General features: G+C 40.8%; 1 protein-coding gene across 4 annotated transcripts in view; it reads right to left on the bottom strand.

The window, feature by feature from the left end:
- Window positions 1–23,072, bottom strand: part of LOC126273185 (armadillo repeat-containing protein 5-like) — a 233,335-nt gene that overhangs the window by 165,611 nt on the left and 44,652 nt on the right. For all 4 annotated transcript variants that reach the window (XM_049976704.1, XM_049976722.1, XM_049976712.1 and 1 more), the window contains 2 exons: window positions 8,457–8,601; window positions 86–337 (listed from right to left, as the gene is read on the bottom strand). In XM_049976704.1, coding sequence (XP_049832661.1) covers window positions 86–337; window positions 8,457–8,601 — 397 coding nt within the window. The remainder of the gene's footprint in view (window positions 1–85; window positions 338–8,456; window positions 8,602–23,072) is intronic.

Genomic DNA, 23,072 nt, shown 5'->3' with positions numbered 1-23,072 from the left:
TTCTTGGGTATCACTTTTGTTACCTGCTTACAGTAATGTTAGATGCTTTTGTGTGGAAATTTTAAAACTATAATAAACATAATACCTGCTAAGCTCTCGCTCTTTCTTGACAGCAACATAGCTTGGGCTGCTAACACGGACTCTCTTTCTGTTGCTCTGATGGCTGGATGACCTATCCCTGTTTCTTTCATGAATTTTGTGTCCATGATTAGGACCACAACGTTCTACAGATGCTGCTAGGTGTGTTGATAGTGCTCCAAAAAGTCCAGCCTGCAGCAACTCTGTCATGCCCAGATCATCATACGCAAATTGTACTAGAGCATGGAGTGCATGTGTCCTAAAACAAAGAAAAGTTATTTATGTGACTGAACTCATTAATTACATTGCTGTTCAATTTTTTTTCCTTCTGGCAAAGTCTTTATCGGGATTTTTGCACAGTACAGTACAAACTTTTGTCCTAAGATTCATGAGCATTATATGAAACATCAATTGCATGCAAATATAAATCGCACACCAATCCATATCCAGCATTAGCGGACATACCACTTAAAGAAAATTACAGAATCAGATAATGGAAGGCATAAACGTAGCCACTCCATATGAACTTTAGGCACTGCGTGATATACAGGTATATAGACAAGACTGAACAACGTCCTTCCTGAGAGCTGATAAACAACTTCTGCACGCATACATATGGTTACATATGCCCTACCAACACCCCCCCCCCCCCCCCCACTCACTCTCTCTCTCTCTCTCTCTCTCTCTCTCTCTCTCTCTCTCTCTCTCTCTCTCTCATACACACACACCTCTCCTAAGAATCATCAAGGTGCATTTTGTCTTGTGTTTCCGCAGATCTTTCCAATTTTGGTTTTGCATTGTGTTGCTTGAGTCAATCCAGACAGAGTGCTCATCACAAATCTCATGCTATGACCCATGTCAACGGAAAACATTGGATTGTTTCGCATTACAAACAACATTATTTTTAATGTTGAAATTAACATGCCCATTCAACAGAGTAATCCTAGATTTGTCTAGTGCGATATTTGTTTCATAAATATGTATTCATAAAGACAGTAAAACTCAATGTATAACTAGTACTCAAGGAGCAACATCATTGCCCTGGCCTGCACTGACTGCTACCACCAAGCATGCCACACTACTGCGTCGCTGCTAAATTGCAGTTTTTTATTCATGTCTTACTGTCCCTGTAAATACATACCAATGAAACAAATACCAGCTAGTCTAATTTGAGAGTGCTGTATCAAATGGGCACATAAAATTCTGATTTAAAAATGATTTTGTTTGTAATGGGAAAGATACCGTGACTTTCTGTTGAATCTTGGCAGTGCACGAAAGATGTGACAAACAGTAACTGTATGAGCTGCTCCAGCTACACAATGCAACAACAAAATTGCAAATACCACTATCTCTTGGCACAGTGACTTTTTTTCCAGGAAGAACATTGTCTGAAAGCTTAGCTACAATCTCTGTCTTGTAACACAGTTCAGAACTTAAAGTAGGTTACCATCTAATAATGAATAAAATATGAGGACAAGTAAATAGAAGAGGTTAACAATGTTAACACAGTCAATACATATAGTCAGAACACTCACTGCTGTGAGAGTTATACTGTTTGACTGTTGGAGCACTATAAGTGATTAGAAAGCTTGTTATCTCTTAATGTTACACACCCTGTATAAACAGTGTCCGTTTTTCATCCTATTTCCTTGTAATTTACAAAATAGTTACTATAATTTTGCCTTCTAAGCCTTAGTCTAATGTTCTTGTTCCAGATCATAGACTGAGTACTAGGACTTTAGCTCACTGTTGGGAAGTCAGCCACAAAGCATCAACCTTATCCTACACAATTCTCCAGCCTTATTTCAGATGATCAAACAATATCGCAAACAACACTCTACTATAGAAGATGTTAAAGGACAACTGCAGAGAAAGGAAACACTTAGACCGGTACTGAAAGACAATGAAGTTCGCTGCATTGTTGGTACAATGGGAAGCTGAAAGTGGTCGTACAAGACCAGTTGGTGGCATACATATTCAAATATTTCCATGCTTCACATGGTGATGGGCCTTTGGGAATTTTCAAGACCAGGGAGAAGATTTGGGATAAATTTATTTGGAAGAACATGGATGCTGAGATTAAGGAGAGGAATCAGTTGGGCAAAATCTGTGCTGTGAGTAAGGCTCCCCAAAACATCAAGGTTGACCTTCTAGCTTCTAAATCCATGGAGAGACTGTTTGAGAAGACATATGTCAATTTTGTCAGACGTCAGCTGCATACTAAGCACGGTTTAAGTATTTATTAGTTTGGGTCAATGTGTTCAGCCACTGTACATGCTTTTTTTTTCCCAACGAGTGTGGCTATCACCAGCCAGCTATAGAGGACATCGAAATGTTTTTAATGAGTTTGGGCTATGTTGGGTGATCATTCCTGATAATGTCACAACTTTCACCTCAAAGGCCTGTAACAGATATTGCATATGAATTGGAATCAGGCATTCTAAAACTAGTCCTCACTACCTGAATCTTCCTTACACCGAGACGGTAATCAGGAATCTAAGGGCTACCTTCACTGCATATTAAAGTGGCCATCAGACATGCTGGGATAAATCCCTGCATTGATTAATGATGGCCTTCAACACGGCTAAGCACGAGGTGCACAAAGCCACTCGGCTGAATTACTCCTTGCATTTAGGGTCAATTCTCCTTTGAGCAATATATTGTCAATCAATGAACTGTTACCTGATGAGGTAACTGAGAATTGGAAACAGGCTAAAAATAACATCCACTGAACTTGTTCCTAGGAGGCTAGTGAGTACATCCGATGTTGACAGCCAGACAATTTTAAGCTGGGTGATCTGTTCATTACAATAAATTTTGGCACTGCAAGCTGCAAGTAAGGCAGCTGGTAAGGTCAGCAGTTATTTGATGCCTAGGTTTGTGGGGCCTTTTGAAGTCATGGGATTCCTGTTACCTTAATGGTACGAGTAAGGGGAATAAGGCTCTATCTGGCTCAAACTAAGCTGGCCAGTACCAGCATTTCATTCTTGTGTCAAGCAGAGTGTCCTATGTAGTTTTAGTTTTTAGATGCCTGACAGAATTTAAGTAGCATTTGTATCTTGGGGCATTTTCTTGTATCAAAAGTGGTGGAGTGATGAGGGGGAGGTGAGAATCCATCAAGGCCATTTGTTTCGCTCTTATAATACCCCAGTATTATAGGATTAACAAGGGGGACTATTTTGCGGTTCCCTGCACATTTCAAGATCACCATGTAGTTGATCATTCATTGGAAGCCCACTTCTGTGCCATCTGGCAGGGATGATTGACTTCTTGAGGGCCAGGAGACCAGATCTGTGTGGGCAGAGAAACAGAGCAGTGAGCTGTCAACCGAGTCCAGGAGAGCATGGTTACCAAAACAAGCAATCTCGATGCAATGTTGAGAGGAAGAACAGCACTGAAAACTACAAGCCGATCCTGTGGGATGGTTGGTCGAGTTTTGTTCCTGCAATGAATACATGCTGGAGTGAACCAGAGTGCCCAGGGTGGATGATTGCTGTTATCAAAAGACATGTAGGTGGTATGGAGTACCTGGTGGAGTGAGAAATAAGACACTGTACCATGTCATTGAACTTAATTTGTGGAGGACCGTGAACTCATCTATATCCTGAATATGGATGCCAGCTTCAGTTGCATGTATTTTGCAAGAGCCAAATGTTTGAATCAGTTACCATGCTCCCTAAGTGTGAAAGTATTTTATTAGTTAGTTATGCTTTAACTTCATCTTGTTCCTTTTAAAATAACTGAGAAATTTTAAGAAAAAATTCTTTTTCCTTATCTTAAGTAAATTCTGGGTATTGTTCCCACTGACGTAAGTTACTGTGTTGTGTTAAGAAGGATTTTGCCCTGCATAGTAATATTGAGTCTTTCTTTTTAAATAGCAAATCAATAAGTGCTTCTCATTGTTTTCAGGGTGAAACTGTTTTGAGCAGCTAGTTCGAAAACCTGCAGTCAATGGAAATATTTTAGACCTTGTAATTACAAACAAATTCAAAGTGTCAGTATAGAAAAAGGGATAGGTGATCATGGCAGCATACTGACAACGATGTCCACTGAAGTTCATAAATCCATAATAAATGCTACGAGAGTTTTTATGATGGAAATGGGAGTACGCGCAGTTCTTAGCATTCTAATTAGACAATGACTGAATATAATTCAGTTCAAATACGATGGCTTCAGAGGAATTATGGACAAGTTTAAACTGATTGTAAATTTCACTCTAGAGAAATATGTGTTGGGAAAGGATATTAAGAACAAAAAGAATCCACCGTGGCTTAATAACAAAATTCAGAAAATGCTGATGAAGTAAAGATTGCTGCAATCTCAGTTCAGAAGAGGATGAAGAGTATGTAGAAATGTTGACAGGCAAATAACAGATAACAGAAACCGGTGTGTGTATAAAAAGCCCAATGCATGGATCATACACTCTCCACCGTCATATGTTGGGAAAGATCTTGCCAAGAACATGAGAAAATTCTGGTAATAGGAAAAACCACTAACAGGCTTCTCTCCAGTCATTCTGCAACCAGTCTGGTCTGTCAATAGAAGGTGTCAAAAGGAAACTAAAGTTTTAAATTTCCATTGAAAATGATCATGGCTGCAGGAGGACCATAAGACAGGCATAGTGTTTGACCATCACTCAGCCGTCCATATGGACTTAGAAATAAGTGCCCTGGTGTTGAGAAACAACAGAAAGAGTTGAAAACAAATAAGACACCACGTCCAGATGAAATCCCAGTTCAGTTTCATAGAGAGTACTTTTCAGCATTGGCCCCTTGCTATCTTGCATTTATTACAAATCTCCTACCCAGGACAAAGTCCCAAGTGGCTGAACAACAGCACAGGTGGCTCCTGCATACAACAAGGGTAAAACAACAAACCCGCCAAATAACAGACCAATATCCTTAACATCAGTTTACAGCATAATTCTTGGGCATATTCCAAGTTCAAACATAATAAATTTCTTTGAGACAGAAAAGCTTTTGTCTGCAAATCAACACAGATTTAGAATGAATTAGCTATGCAAAACTGAGCTTTTCATTTTCTCACATTACATTCTACGAACTGTGGATAAAAGGCAACAGGCAGATTCCATTTTTCTAAATTTCCAGAGAGCATTTGACTCGGAGCCCCACTGCGTACTCTTAACGAAGGTCCAAGCATACAAAATAGGCTCCCGGATATGCAAGTGGCACAAAGACTTTATGTAATAGAATGCAGCACACTGCCCTCGACAGCAAGTATTCATCAGAGACAAGGACTTATCAGAAGTGCTCCAGCCAAGTATGATAGGACCACTCTTGTTCTCTAATAGCAGTAATAGGGAAGGTGAATGGTCACCTTCAGTTTATTGGAAGAATTTAAGAAAATGTAGCTCCCCTACAATGGAAATTGCATTAATGTCACCCATTCTTTAGTACTGCTCAAGTGTTTGAGATCTCCACCAGTTCACATTAAAGGGAGACATTGAAGCAATTCATAGGCGTGTTGCTAGATTTGTTTCGGGCAGGTTCAATCAAGATAGGAGGATTAGGGACACACTTCATGGATTCCATTAGGAATCCCTGGAGGGAAAATAACATTCTTTTCATGAAATACTATTGTGAAAATTTAGAGAACAGCCATTTGCAGCTGACTGCAGAATGATTTTACTGTCACAAGTGTATATTTTGCATAAGGACCACAAAGAAAAGGTAAGGGAAATTAGGGCTTCTACAGAAGCATACAGACTGTTGTTTCCCCACTGCTCCATTTGTGAGCAAACCAGGAAAGAAATGGCTAGCAGTGGTACAAGGAACCCTCTGCCACACACAATATGGTGCCTTGCAGAGAATGTATGTAGACGAATGTGTAGGAGTAAAAGACTGCTATGACATTCAACAATGCAAGCTGACAGACTGCAACTGCCATGATAGCATCTAACCAGAATGTAGCTCTCAGTGAAGCACTGGTGGAAATGGAACTCATCTGAACTCACTATATTTTGCTGCTAATCAAGTCATAAATGGCATTCACTTTTCTAATGCAGACTGAGTCACTTGTCATATGGGCAATGAAAGCCAATGGAATGCTACATTTGAATGCAATCCGCCCCACAGCATATGGCATCAAACCATAAACACAAATATGTTTTCGCCTGTCTTATTTACTAGGGACATGAAAAATTTACATAATGTGATACATGCAAATATAGATGTGAAATCTCCCTCGAAATGCAAAAAAGCAAAATTACCTAATAGAGATTATTTCATGGCTATTTATATCCAAATGAACTATTTTCTCAGCGACAGTTTGAAATAACCTTATTTTTCTGTGTATAAGCATCAGAAACATAACCAATTTTTGGTTACTGATACTGCACAGCGACTGATGAAGCCCAATATGGAAAAATAATCTGTATAACAAAGTGTTTGCAAAATAAAAATTCCACAAATGCAGTGATGTATCAGTGTGCTCAAGTCACTGGTACAAGTCAATTTTTGGCTGTACAATGCTCTATAAAAGATACCTGCTGCATAAAGCAAAGTTGGACTCGGCTGTTGAACCTAGTTCATTAGGAAAAAAGTACATCTGTCTGTTAGCGAAATTTCAAAGGTTACTATAAGCCCTTGTGTGGGCACTTCTGTCTTTTAACGTGGCACTTTTAGGTGGCTGTGGCTGCATCAAATACCAGTAAAAGTTGTGTCTGAACAACCTCGTTTACGACACTGCCAACAATCAAAAAATGCACAGTAGCCATTACCCAATGCTTTGTGTAGTGTGTTGCTCATTTTCTTTTTGTATTTTGAAGTGATTGAAATGAGTAGTTCTGATACATCGCAAAGTTGATTTACAATTTTCAAAACACTGGGTGGGACTGGCAATCCCTCTCACCATGTGTCAATCCTGCTTTCACAGATACACAGAAAACAGATGCAGGCTGCTGCCTTACAAGACGGAGGTGGTACTTGTTGCCCAACATCTCTCCTCCCTCTCTGGTGGCCTTTCTTTCGGTTTATAGTGTCCATGCTATGCACTACATTGACAGGAAAAACAAATGTCTCAACGTATTTTAACCACGCCAAAATGTTTTCCATAACAGGCAAATAGGGTTACTTTTGTTTCGACTTTTACCCTAAGTTCCTAATTGGTTTAACCTGTAGTGACAAGTAAGAGTCGCATGACTAGGAACGCCCACAAAATGTCGAAATTAATATTTAGTAGATGTTGTAATTAAAGAATTAGGTGGGTAAAGAAAAATAATGTTAGAGAGAAGCACTCAGCTCACTGGCAGGAAAATGCTTCTCGACAGGAACATCCATTTGTTGAAAGCTTAAAAGCAGCCAAAATAAGAAAGTAAAGATCATTTTGGAAAAAACCTGTTGAAAATTTTGCAAACATGAACATTCCAGTTAAAAAGCTCCACAATCACCAATTTCTTTAACTGTCAATTTCAAAGCTGTAAAACTTTGTCTTCAGGCACATAGTGTAGTAACCTTTTAAAATTGAAAATATAATCATTTTTAAAAAATAGATGTGAATTTCGCCAAAATTAGATACTTTAGTGCCAATTCAAATTCAGTAACAATCTGGTGCTGTGGCTACGAGGAATACTGGAATGTATTTGTCTTTATGTACTACTTTGTTTGAGTGCTGTTTCCTGACTAAGCTCAACATAACACTGCTTTCTCTAGTCCCACATGAAAAGGTATTGCTGGGTCTGTATGTAAAAAAACTGTCCGCAACTCAACCACTTATTGTCAGTACAACACTCAGCACATACTTTGATTTTGAACTGAGCTACTCTTTACATATGCTGTAGTTTTGTTTGTGTGTTTGTCGCTTATAGGTATATTTGTGCTTTGTACGTATATAGATAACATTTTTACTCAATATAAAGCCGACAAAACATGTATTGTTGTAAAATGACAAACAAAACAATGTACTTCTCCTGTTACTGGTTGGCTGATATGGGAGAAGGGACTAAACAGTGAGGTCATCGGTCCCACTGGATTAGGGAAGGATGGATAAGGAAATTGGTCATGCTCTTTCAAAGGAACCATTCCAGCATATGCCCGAAATGATTTAGGGAAATCACGGAAAACCTAAATCAGGATGGACGGATGCAGGTATGAACCGTCATCCTCCCGAATATGAGTCCAGTATGCTAACCACTGCACCACCTCGTTCAGTCTCCTATTTCTACTGCCACTGCTACAAAGATATATTTTAGGGGAACAAATGTACTTTGTCAAGATGTTTCACTGCACTACAGCTTCAGCAATAATTAGACAGTCATTTAAGCATTCTACACTGGCACTTTTAGTTGCAATGGAAACACAATATTTTCTATCAAAGTTTGCACAAAATGTCTTAATTAAAAAGATACATGTATCACTAACCTCTGAGCATTTGCTATTGGTTCTGTCCCACGATGCAAGGCACTTAAAAGAACAGCAAGTCCTCCAGCATGTCGAATCTTAGCACGGTTTACAGATTCACGAGTCAGAAGGCACAAGGCATTAAAGGCAGTCTGGTAAAGCAGATCTGAAATTATCACAAGAAACATAATATTTTTTGTGCTCACATTCAGAAGTCACAGGAAAATTCAATATACACACATCCTCACAGCAATAATGACAGAGCAACATCCTGTCACCAATGAGGTTATTAGGGATGGATCAAAAGCTTGAATAGGGGAAGGATGAGGATGGAAATCAGCCTGTCCTTGAAGTCTATCAATGTTTCATCATTTAAGTAATCAAAAGCAAGCATCAACAGATTCTCAAATCCACAACTTCTGCAGATATACTTTTCTTGTGGCCACTGGGACAGCAGGTCCATGGATCCACTTTATATCTGAGGCAACCTTAACTTCATAATCAACAAACAAAAATTTTGAGAAATCTTCATTTCTTATTTTTCAGTACAAAAATAAACATGTATTCCATTTGGCTTAGTCTGCATTGGCAACAGTTTATTTTATAAAACTGAATAGTCAGAATCACTGGCCTAACCAACTCAGCACACCTACCTACCTTCAGCCAAGGTTGTGTCTTCCATCCCAGTGGCTAGTGACATCATTCCTTTGCCATCAGACATGCCCACTGTCTCAGGAATCGAATTAAGTTTGATATAATTTTAAGTTTTCTGATGGCCTATTATAATGAAAAATCAGTGCATCCAAATGACTTTTAAAGTCCCTCACAAACTGCCAGTTCTGTTCTTGAGTAAATCATGTTTATAATGCACAGTTACTATAAATGATTCATTCATTTTCAGGGATCTATATTTTCCAACATATTACATGTACAATTATGACTGATGCATGAATAGAACTGTAAACTCACCAAGTTTGCAATTTGCATTCTACAAATGTTCTGTGAGTATCCCTGTGGTCACAAGAAAAGTGTTGAAGTGGTAGTCAAATTCAGTCCATATCTTTGAAGCAAGATCGTGTCAACGACTATCACAACAGCATTGATGCATTCACTGGGCTGTTCCAGTGTTCTTGGCAGCAGGGGTACATAAACACAATCCTTAATGTACCTCCAATGAAGAAGGTCACAAAGTGTCTGATCAGGTGACCTGGTGGGTCAAGGGAACAGCACCACACCACCTTTAGCACTTTGCCATATCTATGAATGCACGAGTCCATCATTTTGGCAGTGAAAAACAATGATGTTCTAATGAAGGGTATCCCGTCATGTTGTATGGTGAAATTCTTGCAATCAGTAGTAAGTTGTGGAAACAACTAAACTGCAACATACCAAACTATGAGACCCGTCACGAAATTCTCACAGATGAATAACGGCCCATACAGCTTTGTCTGTGACATTGCACAGACACCATTAACCTTCAGTGAATTTTGTTCATGGGGCACAATTACATGAGGATTTCCAGCAAGATCAAAGATTGCTTTATCACTGAATATCATCTTGGAGGGGAAATGTTCATCCTCAAGTCCTGCATTGTGATTCAAAAATGAAGGCACCAGCCATAATCTTACAGTTTTAATTGTTGCATGAGCTGCAGACAGTATGATTTGAAATGTCGCCATCGCAAAAGGTTCCACACATTTTGCTATGGTATTTCAACTTTTTGGCTTGCATGGATCATTGATTTTCTGGACTGTGTATGAAGCTTCCCCTCACCTTCTCCACAGTTACACCTGGGACATTTGGTTGGCCAATACTTTTCCATTTACAGAGACAACCAGTGTCCCTAAACTGTCAATACCAACACACAATGTTCTGTTTACATGGCATTGTTTCCTTTGATTCTTTCTGACTGCAGATAAACATCTAACATATTCCAACACACATAAAACTCTCTTCTTGCTTTATTATTCAACTGCAATTGTTCAGCATTACCACATCTTCTACACTTTTTAGACCCTGGTTGGCTCTGGTCAGAACACAATCCTCTCATTTTTTTCCTATCCTTCTACCATGTTTCTTTCTCTGCCCTGTAGCAGTCTTCTCCTCACTTTACCACGCATTCCGTCACTCCAATGACCCATCGATCTCTTGATCTTTTTCTAGTATGCTGCCATTGCTCAATCTTTTTAATTTAGTCTCTTTTGCAGTCTCTGGAATGGATTTTTCTTTCAAAATTTCTCTTGTCCTCTCATCATTACTCTACCAATTATACTTCTGCTAGTTTAACTTCACAAAAATCTAACATTTTTTGTCCTTCCCTGTTTTCTTCATTCTCACCCTCTGATTACCAATACTTCCTCAAACCCTTCTCTTCTCTCAACCAATTGTGCATGTAAGTCCTCAGTATTACAATCTTCTGTCCAACAGCTGACTCTGCATGACCTCTTCAAAGTCTCCCTCATCTTTAGCATACACTTAGAGTATTTCCTTATCCTTCCCTTTCACTCTCACTCTGACCTTCACCATCTTACTGCTTGTTCCCTTCACCTTCTCATTCAACCCTCCTCTCATAGCTAGTGCCGCTACCCGTCTTCTTTCTTCCTCATTCTCACTCCAGTACAGCGTATACCCACACCTCAATTCCCCACTTCCTTTACTTCCTTTATTCTCCCACCTGGTTTCTGATGATACTAGAATGCCCAATCTTCTCCTATTCATTAAGTCCATTATTTCTTTCATCTACCTTCCATATCAGTGTATATCTGTCCAATATGCCAAATCTTAGTCCTTGGGAATAGCTAGATGATCGTCAATTATTTACGGTCTTACAAAATTATTGTATTCTGCAGCACTACCCCCACCAGGTAATCCACCCTTCCGTCACAGTAGCATGTCAGTGTGCCTACACCAATGGAAGATCAAGACTGATAAAGACTTCGGCAACTGTCCCCACATACCACCAGCAACGACCATACTATTTCAGAACATCTCAACACGCATGCCAATTTTACACAGTAATGACATCACGCCATCAGCGGAGCCAAGGGCGCCGGATTCAGTATAGTAATCCACACAGCTTTGTAACTTGCAAGTCAGCAACAGTGCATGAGTGGAGTTCATCATCAATGGAGCCAAGGGTCCGAAGTTCCTTGGCAACTAGCAGTTTATCATCAGTCAATTGGAGCCTGTCCTCACCAGTTCTTGGTCAGAGGGCATCAGCTATCCAGGCAGTGACAGTCTGTAGAGAGCTGCTACCAATCTGAAGTCTGCAGCCCAATAATAAACATCCCACATGGAAAGGTACCACCACAGTCTTAGCAGCGATGTGGTAACAGACTGTCTCTAGAGAGGTGTTTACTGTAAGAAGTGACAGTTCATTTATGGCACTTAGTTCTTAGTCTGGGCAGATTTGTGTGTGTTTATTATGAACTGGAACTACATTTTGTGGGTGTTGCAATAAATATATGTTCATGTACTGGAACAAATTATTTGTGTGTTGCAGTGTTGCACAACCCATACAACAGGGATGCAGTGATACGAACCAACGCAACACTAGCAGTAAACCAGTTGCTGGTCTGGAAAGGGAAAGTGCACTCACAGGCAGCCACTGAAGAGAGCATACATCAGCAGAAACTGAGTGGATCACACCGACATAACATTTCCAGTTTCGATGATGCACAGACAGTAAATTTCCTTTGTTTTTCTGTTTTACAGTGTTCAAGACAGAGGGCTTGGTGGACTTTGAGATCGTTCTGTTCTGAATCATGGCATTTGCAAATTTTCTTGTTGGAAAATTCTTGTGGGGCATTTTCTTGTTCAAATTTTCTTGTTGAAACATTGTTGTTGGACATTCTTAATGTTGGAACTTTTGGTAGTGCCTTATCTTATTATGCTCTCAAGTTGGCCAAGAACAATTAATAACCTGCTGATAATACATTCAAGATGGCACAGAAAACTGATTTTGTGTTGCCAATAATAAACCTATTTCAGTCCATTAATGCTACTATGGTGTTGGGCGTTACCTAGGAAAAGTTGTTACAATGGTTGGAGGAACGGGAAGTGGATACCACCGGTATTCCACCCATTTGACCAAGTAACGAACAGAGGACCAACTACACAAGACAGGCTAGAGCAACAGTTTACAGCCTTATTATCAAATGTTAGGCTCTAGACTATAGTTCAGTGCAGCAAATCTTTCCTGTGAGTTGGAGTATACAGAAGTAAAGGACTAATTAGGATATTTTGAGAACAGGATTCTAGCAGGAGAAGTACATCATAAATTTTACAGTACATGTAAGAAACCAGCATAATCAATTAAGCAATGAGATGACTTGCTACAAAGTCTCACTCAGGATTGTAAATTCAAGACCAAAAACCAGGACTGTAATCTTTCTTATGTGAGTACAGTGGTTAGGAATATCCTTATTGTTCATACTCCAGATGCAGGACTGTGCAATGATCTTATTCACTTGATTAATCCAACATTGGTGAAGTATTTTTCAGTTATTCGAGTATCTGAACACACTAAGATAACAGAGCAAGCTCTCAAACATAGAGGAAATGAGGCTCTTCAGACATATTTCCATAGTTGTGGCACATTTTTCGGTCACAATGGTCAACATGATATCAAAACCTGTCATGGATCTAAGAACAGTTCCACACCTCCAAACAGGGTCAAATCAAGTTGTCCCATTAAGTCTGTTTGACATCTGTCTTCTAAAGTGATGGTTTTAAAATAACAACCACCTGAAATGTTTATACTGTTGAACAGAAGATCATATGGCAGAAGTAAACAACACCATCAAGCACTGTGCTTTCACCAGTGATGTCCAGTGTATAGTGGATGAGTAAGAATCTGGTATTCACTATTTTCAAAATAAAATTTATAGTATTCTTTCTTAAGGTGACAAAGTAATGTTGGTAGATGTTGAGCTCAATACTACCATACCATAAATAATGCTAAATACACAGGGTGAATATAAAATCTGGGAACACTTTCAATTATTTATTGCACGTGAACTAAACATTGTACAGGGGTCATACATATAGCTTTTTGAAGAGAAACTCTGAAAGTTTTTTTACATACATTCGTTATGTAAACCATGAGTGACCCAGCAGACATCAATATGGTAATCAAATTCTTGCCATACCTGTCCCAGCATGGCATAGTCGACTGTGGCAGTTGCTTCCTGTATTCTCTCCTGGAGCTTTGCTACATCACATGGTAGAGACAGTACATACACCTGATCTTTAATGTGTCCCCGTCGGATAAAAGTCACACGGAGTGAGATCTGGTGATCGGAGAGGCCATTTCACGAAGCAGCTGCCCCTTCTGTAGCACGGCCAATCCATTGATGTGGCAGCTCCATGTTCAGGTACCCACAAACTTCACGATGAAAATGGGGTGGAGCCCCATCCTGCTGAAAGATGAACGGAGAGTCCAATTGCATTTGAGGCATCAGCCATTGCTGCAAAATGTCGAAGCATCCAGTGACAGTGCTCCCAGCAAAGAAGAATGGCCCGTACAGTTTTTGATATGACAAGGCACAAAGACATTTACCTTTGGGCCTTTGGGGAATCATGCTCAAATTGAATGCTTTTGTATGGATGCTTTGATCCCAGATTCGACAACTGTGCCTGTTCACTTTCCCATTAGCGTGAAAAGTGGCTTCGTTGCCAAAAATTCAGCTAGCATCAATGCCATCCAAAGCCTCATTCAATTGTTGCAACTGCAAACAAAACTAAAAACGTTTGTCTTTGTCATCATCATTATGCCTCAGCACCTAGCTCCAATTCGAATGGTTTCATTGACAGCTTCTGTTGCAGGACTTTCCACACTGTCACTGGAGCCATTTCTAGTTCACGGGATGCACGACGCACCGATTTCTTTGGACTCCTTACGAATGTCTCCTGTACATGCTCCACATTCGCTTCACTCACAGTGTGATGTCTGCTTCTCTTTGCCGGTCACAAGCAACTGTCTTAACGAATTCGTTGTGCCAGTGGTAAATGGCGTTCCTTGTTGGTGGATTCTTACCATACTTGGTTCTGAACATCTGTTGAACAGCTGTAGCACTCTTGTTTTTGTCGAACTCCAACACACAGAAACCTCGCTCAGCACCGGCACTTGCCATGTTTTTTATTAGTGCTCACTATCAGCAAATTACCAAACTATGTTGTGGCGGTATACATGAAAAAAACTTTCAGGATTTCTCTTCAAAATGGCATATGTATGATATCTGTACAATGTTTGGTACTTGTGCAATAAATAATTGAAAGTGTTTCCAGACTTCACGTACACCCTTCACTTTTATTGCTGCTCCACAATTATTCAATTCTCGCGGTAAGTTAACAAGTTACAGCAACCAGACAATTCAAATTAAAGGTTGCCCAAACATGAAGAACAAAAAAGTGCAGGCTCTGCTTCTAGTATTGCAATCATGTACAGCAGCTAACCTCAAGGGATTGGATCTCTTCCATTAGCTGAGCTTCACAGTTCAAGGTACAGGTCACAGATGAGAGAATGTGGAGTGCACTGCCATGCTCTTCTTTGCCTGGGCCTGGAGTAATGGAGCTCTGGAGTTGGCTATACCTTGACTACACCAGACCCTTTCTGGGGATAAACTGGCTACACTGTCAGGATGAACAATACAGGAACACCTCAAACAGTCCGGGCTCTGGAACTAATTTTCACTGTAGATAGTCTCCCTACAGCCATTGATGCAGATAAGGGCATCCAGTTGACTAGTGAAGAGGATGAGTCTTTTTGCACGACCCATGGGATATAGCACCCTCACAGCTCATCATCTCAACCAGAGCCGAACGGGGTCACTGAATGCTTTGTCCAGACTTTCAAGGAGAAAATGAAGAAGGCTGACTACTCACTAGAGGATGCTTTACTAATGTTTCTTCCTTCTTTGAGTAGCTTGACCCACAAGGATGGATCTCCAGCAGCCATTTTGCACTGCCAGAAGAGGATGACCATTCTGTCCCTCACAGTGCCCTGCCAACAGGGCAATACCCCACCACCAGAGGATTCAAAAAAAGAAAACGGCATTTCGAGATTGATGTCAAGGTCTGATATTAAGAGGTACAGTGTGGAAATAAGGAATTTTATCTGGTGGTGGTGGTGGTTAGTGTTTAACGTCCCGTCGACAACGAGGTCATTAGAGACGGAGCGCAAGCTCGGGTTAGGGAAGGATTGGGAAGGAAATCGGCCGTGCCCTTTCAAAGGAACCATCCCGGCATTTGCCTGAAACGATTTAGGGAAATCACGGAAAACCTAAATCAGGATGGCCGGAGACGGGATTGAACCGTCGTCCTCCCAAATGCGAGTCCAGTGTGCTAACCACTGCGCCACCTCGCTCGGTGGGAATTTTATCTGGGGGCAGTGTTTTGTCATTTGGGAAGCACACAAAGGAAACTTGTTCATCAGCCCTGACTGCACTTCAATACATGTCTCCCTTCTAGAAATTATGATACCAGAGAAGGAAAGTTGTTACACACCATATAGTGGAGATGATGAGTCGCGATAGGCACAACAAAAACATTCACACAATTATAGATTTCGGCCATTAAGGCCTTTGTCAGCAGTAGACACGAATACACACACACGCACACAAGCAAACGCAAGTTGCACACACATCTGCAGTATCCAGCAAGCAGCAGCACCAGTGCATGATGGGAGTGGCGACTGGGTGGGGATAAGGAGGAGGCTGGGGCAGGGAGGGGAGGGATAGTATGGTGGGAGTGGCAGACAGTGAAGTGTTGCAGTTTAGATGGAGGGCAGGAGAGAAGGTGCGGAGGGGGTTAACTAGTGGAAAAGAGAGAAATAAAAAGAAATTAAAAGACTGGGTGTGGCGGTGAAATGGCGGCTGTGTAGTGCTGGAATGGGAACAGGGAGGGGGCTGGATGGGTGAGGACAGGGACTAACGAAGATTGAGGCCAGGAGGGTTATGGGAACTTAGGATGTATTGCAGGGAAAGTTCCCAACTGCACAATTCAGAAAAGCTGGTGTTGGTGGGAAGGATCCATGTGGCACAGGTTGCGAAGCAGTCATTGAGATGAAAGATATCATGTTTGACAGCGTGTTCAGCAACAGGGTGGTCCACTTGTTTTTTGGTCACCATTTGTCGGTGGCCATTCACGTGCACAGACAGCTTGTTGGTTGTCATGCCTACATAGAATGCAGCACAGTGGTTGCAGCTTATCTTGTAAATCACATGATTGGTTTCACAGGTAGCCCTGCCTTTGATGGGATAGGTGATGTTAGTGACCGGACTGGAGAAGGTGGTGGTAGGAGGATGTATGGGACAGGTCTTGCATCTAGGTCTATTACAGGGGTTGTGTAAGGATGGATGGGTATATTGTGTAGGTTTGGTGGACAGCGGAATACCATGGTAGGAGGGGTGGGAAGGATAGTTGGCAGGACATTTCTCATTTCAGGGCACAACGAGAGGTAATCGAAACCCTGGCGGAAAATGTAGGTCAGTTGCTCCAGTCCCGGATGGTACTGATTTACGAGGGGAATGCTCATCTGTGGCCGGACTGTGGGACTTTGGGAGATGGTGGGCGACTGGAAATATAAGTCACAGGAGACTTGTTTTTGTGCAGAGAGTCAACATGTTGCCTTGACTGCTTGATCACCAGCTCCGTCTCCAATCGAGCACTTATGGGACATCATTGGACAACTACTCCAGCTTCATCCACAAACAGCAATAACCGTTCCTGTATTGACTGACCACGTGTGACCGGCATGGAACTGCATCCCACAAACTGACATCCAACACCTGTACAACGCAATGCATGCACGTTTGCTTGGTTGCATTCAACACTTTGGCAGTTAAATCGGTTATTAATGTACCAGCATTTTACATTTGCAAAGTTCCATATTGGGCCTAGTCTTATTTCTCTTGTATGTTAATGACTTACCATTAAATATCAGCTCCCAATCAGTTCTGTTTTTAGTTGAAGATTAGGATTCGGAAAAAATTCCCAAATCTGTTATCAGAACCCTCAGTAGCTTAGAAACTTGGTTTCAGTTAAATGAGTTGAATCTAAACATATCTATTACTCACATGATGTAGTTCAAAGCCAACAGTCAAAATGTGAGCAGATTAAGATTGCACACAACAATGAAGATACAGAAGAAGTTGACTCAGTCAAATTCTTAGGTTTAAATGTAGATAAAAATTTGAGCTGACAGGCATACATTGAATACCTAGCAAACAAACTGAGCAGCTTTGCATTTGCAATGCAAATATTATCAACTGCAACTGACATTGACACATGAAAAGTAGCATACACAAACTACTTCGAATCCATTATTAGGTATGGCATTGTTTTTGGGGGTAACTCAACAAACATAGTGCAGATACTAAAAATACAGAAAAAAATCATTTGAAATATGTGAACTGTGAATTACAAAGAACAATATTGACCATTATTTAGAAAACTTAAAATATTAACACTTCCATCCTCATACATACAAGAGATTATTATATTTTTGTACGCCAGACACGAATTATTTGAGGGAAACCATTTTGTCCATTCACATGATACTAGAAACAAAGAAAATTTTATGCTCCCCACCCACCACCTCAGACTGTATGCCCAGGGACCTCAACACATTGGAATGAAAATTTGCAATAAATTAAAAGGGAACAAGTTTACTTAAAAGCTACATGAGGCACTGACATTGAAGTGTTATTACTCAGTGGATGAATTCATGCAGGACAAACTGGAAATTTGAGCTGCATACCAAGTGTTACATATTCCAAGAAATGTCCTTATAGTATCATAATTTACTGTAGTGCTATTATTTATAAATGTAAAAATAATTGTACCTTTATTATAAATTTTGACATGTCTCCTGTACAGAAAACAAATGGATAGCAAATGTATGTCACGAGATGAATAAAACACAATTCAACAATTCACAATTCACAAAATCTGTGATACCTCTTATTTCCTCTGGATCAAGATGGCCTCCATAGCCATTAACTAGGTTCCTCACGCTTTCATTTCTTGGGTGACAAACAGGCATTTTTTAAATTAGGACTGCAAGGCCTGCAATCCGAACACATTTCAGCACGGTTTTCAAATGACTTAAACGTTCTTTGAATGTCTTTAAAAAATGATAGTGTCATTCAGATAGCAGAGGCACATTTTCCATTTAAGACGTCAAAGCAGGGTGTCTATCATAAGCTCAGCAATGGCTGGAGTGTTGCTTAGTCCAAACAGCAGAACTTCCAATTCAGAGAGGCTGTCAGGCATTACTTCTCCCAATCAGCTTTGTCAACTTTGATTTGCAAGTAACCAGCCTGCATCCTCACAGCTGAGAAACAAGTAGCTCCTTTCAAGTGGTCCAGGGTGCCAATAATGTGCACCAATGGGTAGACACCTGTTTCCATGATTTTGTCTAGTCATCAGTTGTTGACACAGAAGCACTATGTGACATTTGTCATCTCCACAAGAATCACAAGAGACAGCCAAGTACTCCCTGAAGGTCCAATGAAGTCACCTTGCAGCACCTTCTCAACTTCCTTAATGTCATTAAACCAGCAACTCTCCACACAAATGCTGGCTAGTTGGTGGATGATCCCCACTGTTGTTACAGTGTTTTATCATGGGTCACTGGCTATGTCTTTTCTCCACTCCAAATTTGAAAGCATACAAAAATTGGCACACAACAGCTAACACTCACCATGCTGTTCCTCCGTCAGGTCACATTAAACACCGATGGAAAAAATATCATAACATCAAAAAAATAATTGATATAGAGTAATGAAATTCCAGGAATACATTTGTCTAGTTAACGTATTCAACTAATTAACATTGCAAGACATATGTGCATGATAAGCCACTGCAAATGTAAAATGCTGGTACATTAATAACTGATTTAACTGCCAGAGTACTGAATGCAAGCATGCAAACATGCATGCATTGCGTTGTACAGGTTTGGATATCAGTTTGTGGGATGCAGTTCCATACCTGTCACACGTGGTCAGTCAATACAGGAACGGTTATTGCTGTTTGGGGATGAAGCTGGAGTAGTTGTCCAATGATGTCCCATAAGTGCTCGATTGGAGACAGAGCTGGTGATCAAGCAGTCAAGGCAACATGTTGACACTCTGTAGAGCACATTGAGTTACAACAGTGGCATGTGGGTAAGCATTATCCTGTTGGAAAACACCCCCTCGAATGCTGTTCATAAATGGCAGCACAACAGGTCGAGTCACCAGACTGACATAGAAATCTCCAGTCAGGGTGCATGGGACAACCACATGAGTGCTCCTTCTGTCATACAAAATCACCCCAAACCATAATTCAAGGTGTAGGTCCAGTGCATCTAACACACAGACAGGTTGGCTGCATGCCCCAAATGGCCTCCTCTTACACAACACATGGCTATCACTGGCACCAAGGCAGAACTATCTATCATCAGAAAACACAACAGAGCTCCTCCTGCCCTCTGATATGCTCTCACTTGACACCACTGGCATCGCAAATGGCAGTGATTTGGGGTAAGGGGAATGCACACTACAGGGTGTCTGGCTTGAAGCTATCCTTCAAGTAACCAGTTTGTAATGGTTCATTATGTCACTGTGGAGCCAACTGGTGCTCAAATTGCTACTGCAGATGCATTACAACGCATCAGAGCAACATGTCAAATACAGTGGTCTTCCTTTCAGTTGCACCATGTGGCCATCCAGAGCGCAGTCTTCTTGGGGCTGCCAGCGATCATGTACAGTGCCTACATTTCTTCCAAGTCTTTTCTGCAATACTGCAGAAGGAATATTACATGACTGTACAAATTCATGTGATGTGTTAATGATGGCACTTTTGTCGCCTTGAAGACATTCTTGACTAACATTAACCCACCACGTCCAGTTTCAAAGGCATAACTAACGCTCACGACCATTGCAGCATGCATTTAAAACAAACCTGATTTGCTTCCTCATAGTGCTGTTATTAGCACCACTCTTATGCAACTGTCTTGAGTAGACATCACCTTTCAGCTGTATAAACATGCCTACCAACTTTCATTTACATCGCACAACTCCTTGGTGTTGAGATTTTTCTTTCTGTCAGTGTATTAGCACTTCGATTATAGCTTCCTCCACTATGTTATCCGTAGTGGTACACTATGTGATGGAAAGTATCTGGACACCCCCAAAAATATATGTTTTTCATATTAGGTGCATTGTGCTGCCACTCACTGCCAGATACTCCAAATCAGCGACCTCAGTAGTCATTAGATACCATGAGAGAGCAGAATGGGGCGCTCTGCAGAACTCACAGACTTCGAATGTTGTCAGGTGATTGGGTGTCACTTGCGTCATGTGTGTGTATGCGAGATTTTCACACTTCTAAACATCTCTAGGCCCACTGTTTCCAATGTCATAGTAAAGTGGAAACATGAAGGGGGCACGTACAGCACAAAAGCGTACAGGCCAATCTCATCTGTTGACTGACAGACTGTCAACAATTGAAGACAGTCGTGATGTGTAATAGGCAGGCATCTACCCAAACCATCACACAGGAATTCCAAACTGCATCAGAATCAACTTCAAATACTATGACAGTTAGGCAGGAGGTGAGAAAACTTTTATTTCATGGTCAAGTGGCTGCTCATAAGGCAAACATCACGCTGGTAAATGCCAAATGATGCCTCGCTTGGTATAAGTAGCGTAAACATTGGATAACTGAACAGTGGAAAAAACGTTGTGTGGAGTGATGAATCACAGTACACAATGTGGCAATCTGTTGGCAGGGTGTGGGTATGGCAAATGCTCAGTGAACGTCAGTGTCTGTAGTGCCAACAGTAAAATTCGGAGGCAATGTTGTTATGGTGTAGTCGTGTTTTTAATGGAGGGGGCTTGCACCCCTTGTTGTTTTGCATGGCACTATTACAGCACATGTCTACATTGACGTTTTAAGCACTTTCTTCCTTCCCACTGTTGAAGAGCTATTCGGGGATGGTGATTGCATCTTTCAACACGATCAAGCACCTGTTCATAATGCACAGCCTGTGGTGGAGTGGTTACATGACAATATCATCCCTGTAATGGACTGGCCTGCGCAGAGTCCGGACCTGAATACTATAGAACACCTCTGGGATGTTTTGGGACACCGACTTCATGACAGGCCTCACCGACCAACATCGATACCTCTCCTCAGTGCAGCACTCCACGCAGAATGGGCTGCTATTCCCCAAGAAACCTTCCAGCACCTGAGTGAACGTATGCCTGCGAGAGTGGAAGCTGTCATCAAGGCTAAGGGTGGGCCAACACCATACTGAATTCCAGCATTATGAACTTGTAAGTCATTTTCAGCCAGGTGTCCAGATACATTTGATCACATAGTGTAGCAGAGCAGGATTCTTTGTTGCTGGCACTGACCTATCCATTCTGCACTTGTTTGGCTGTTCCTACACAGCACATATCTTTAGGGATTAGTTGCAACAGCCTTCCTTCACTAGCTTCACATGATTGTCACTTTTGTCAGCATGAGTAGCTTTTTGCAATCAGCAAAAGCTTCACAGTTTAATTGAACATCGAGACTAATGAGTGGAACTTGTCTCACTGATGATGATGGGATAACAATGTCTTTAACAGCAAACAACTGCCGCAAGCAATCTTTGTTATGTGTGCTTCTTGGAATAGCTTTGTCAATATGGAGTTCTGATCTATGGCTGACTGTGATGCCTGCAAGAAGTCCCATCTGAGAATAACATTATGACAACAACATTCTATCATAATGTCAAATTCAATGGCTGTGTTCTGACACTGATTCTTATTCTTGCAAATATGCTCCTATCAGTTGAATGTATTCTTCATTAGCGACCTTCAGCACAATCACTTTTGTATCATGGAACATAGTCTTCATACTGAGGCCTCCAAGTTGACAAGCATAGGTACAAAGAAGGGAATTGCTAATAAACCATGGGTAACAGAAGAAATACTTCAGCTGATTGATGAAAGAAGGAAGTACAAAATTTTTCATGGAAATTCAGGAACACAGAAGTACAAGTCGCTCAAGAATTAAATAAATAGGAAGTGCAGGGAAGCTAAGACAAAAAGACTGCATGAAAAATGTGAAGAAACTGAGCAAAAAAAAAAAAAAATGACTGTCGGAAAGACTGATTCAGCATATAGAAAAGTCAAAATACCCTTCAATTAAATTAAAAGTGAGGGTGCTAAGATTAAGAGTGCAATGGGAATTCCACTGTTAAAAGCAGAGAAGAGAATGAATAGGTGGAATGAGTACACTGAAGGCCTCTGTAAGAGAAGATTTGTCAGATGTGATACAAGAAAAAACAGGAATCTATTTATAAGAGCTGGGGAATCCAGTATTACAATCAGAATTTAATAGAGATTTGGAGGATTTCAGATTAAATAAGGCAGAAGAGATAGATGACATTCCATCAGAACTACTAAAATCACCGGGGGAAGTGACAACAAAATAAATATTCACATTGGTGTGTAGAATGTATGGGTCTGGCAACATACTATCCGACTTTCAGAAAAGTATCATCCACACAATTTCAAAGACTGCAAGAGCTGACAAGTGTGAGAATTACTGCACAATCAGCTTAACAGCTGTTGCATTCAAGTTGGTGACAAGAATAATATA

This window comes from Schistocerca gregaria, chromosome 1 (assembly GCF_023897955.1).
Source record: "Schistocerca gregaria isolate iqSchGreg1 chromosome 1, iqSchGreg1.2, whole genome shotgun sequence".
NCBI lineage: Eukaryota > Metazoa > Arthropoda > Insecta > Orthoptera > Acrididae > Schistocerca > Schistocerca gregaria.
The sequence above is the reverse complement of the archived record's forward strand: the minus strand, read 5'-3'. Positions and strand labels throughout refer to the sequence as shown.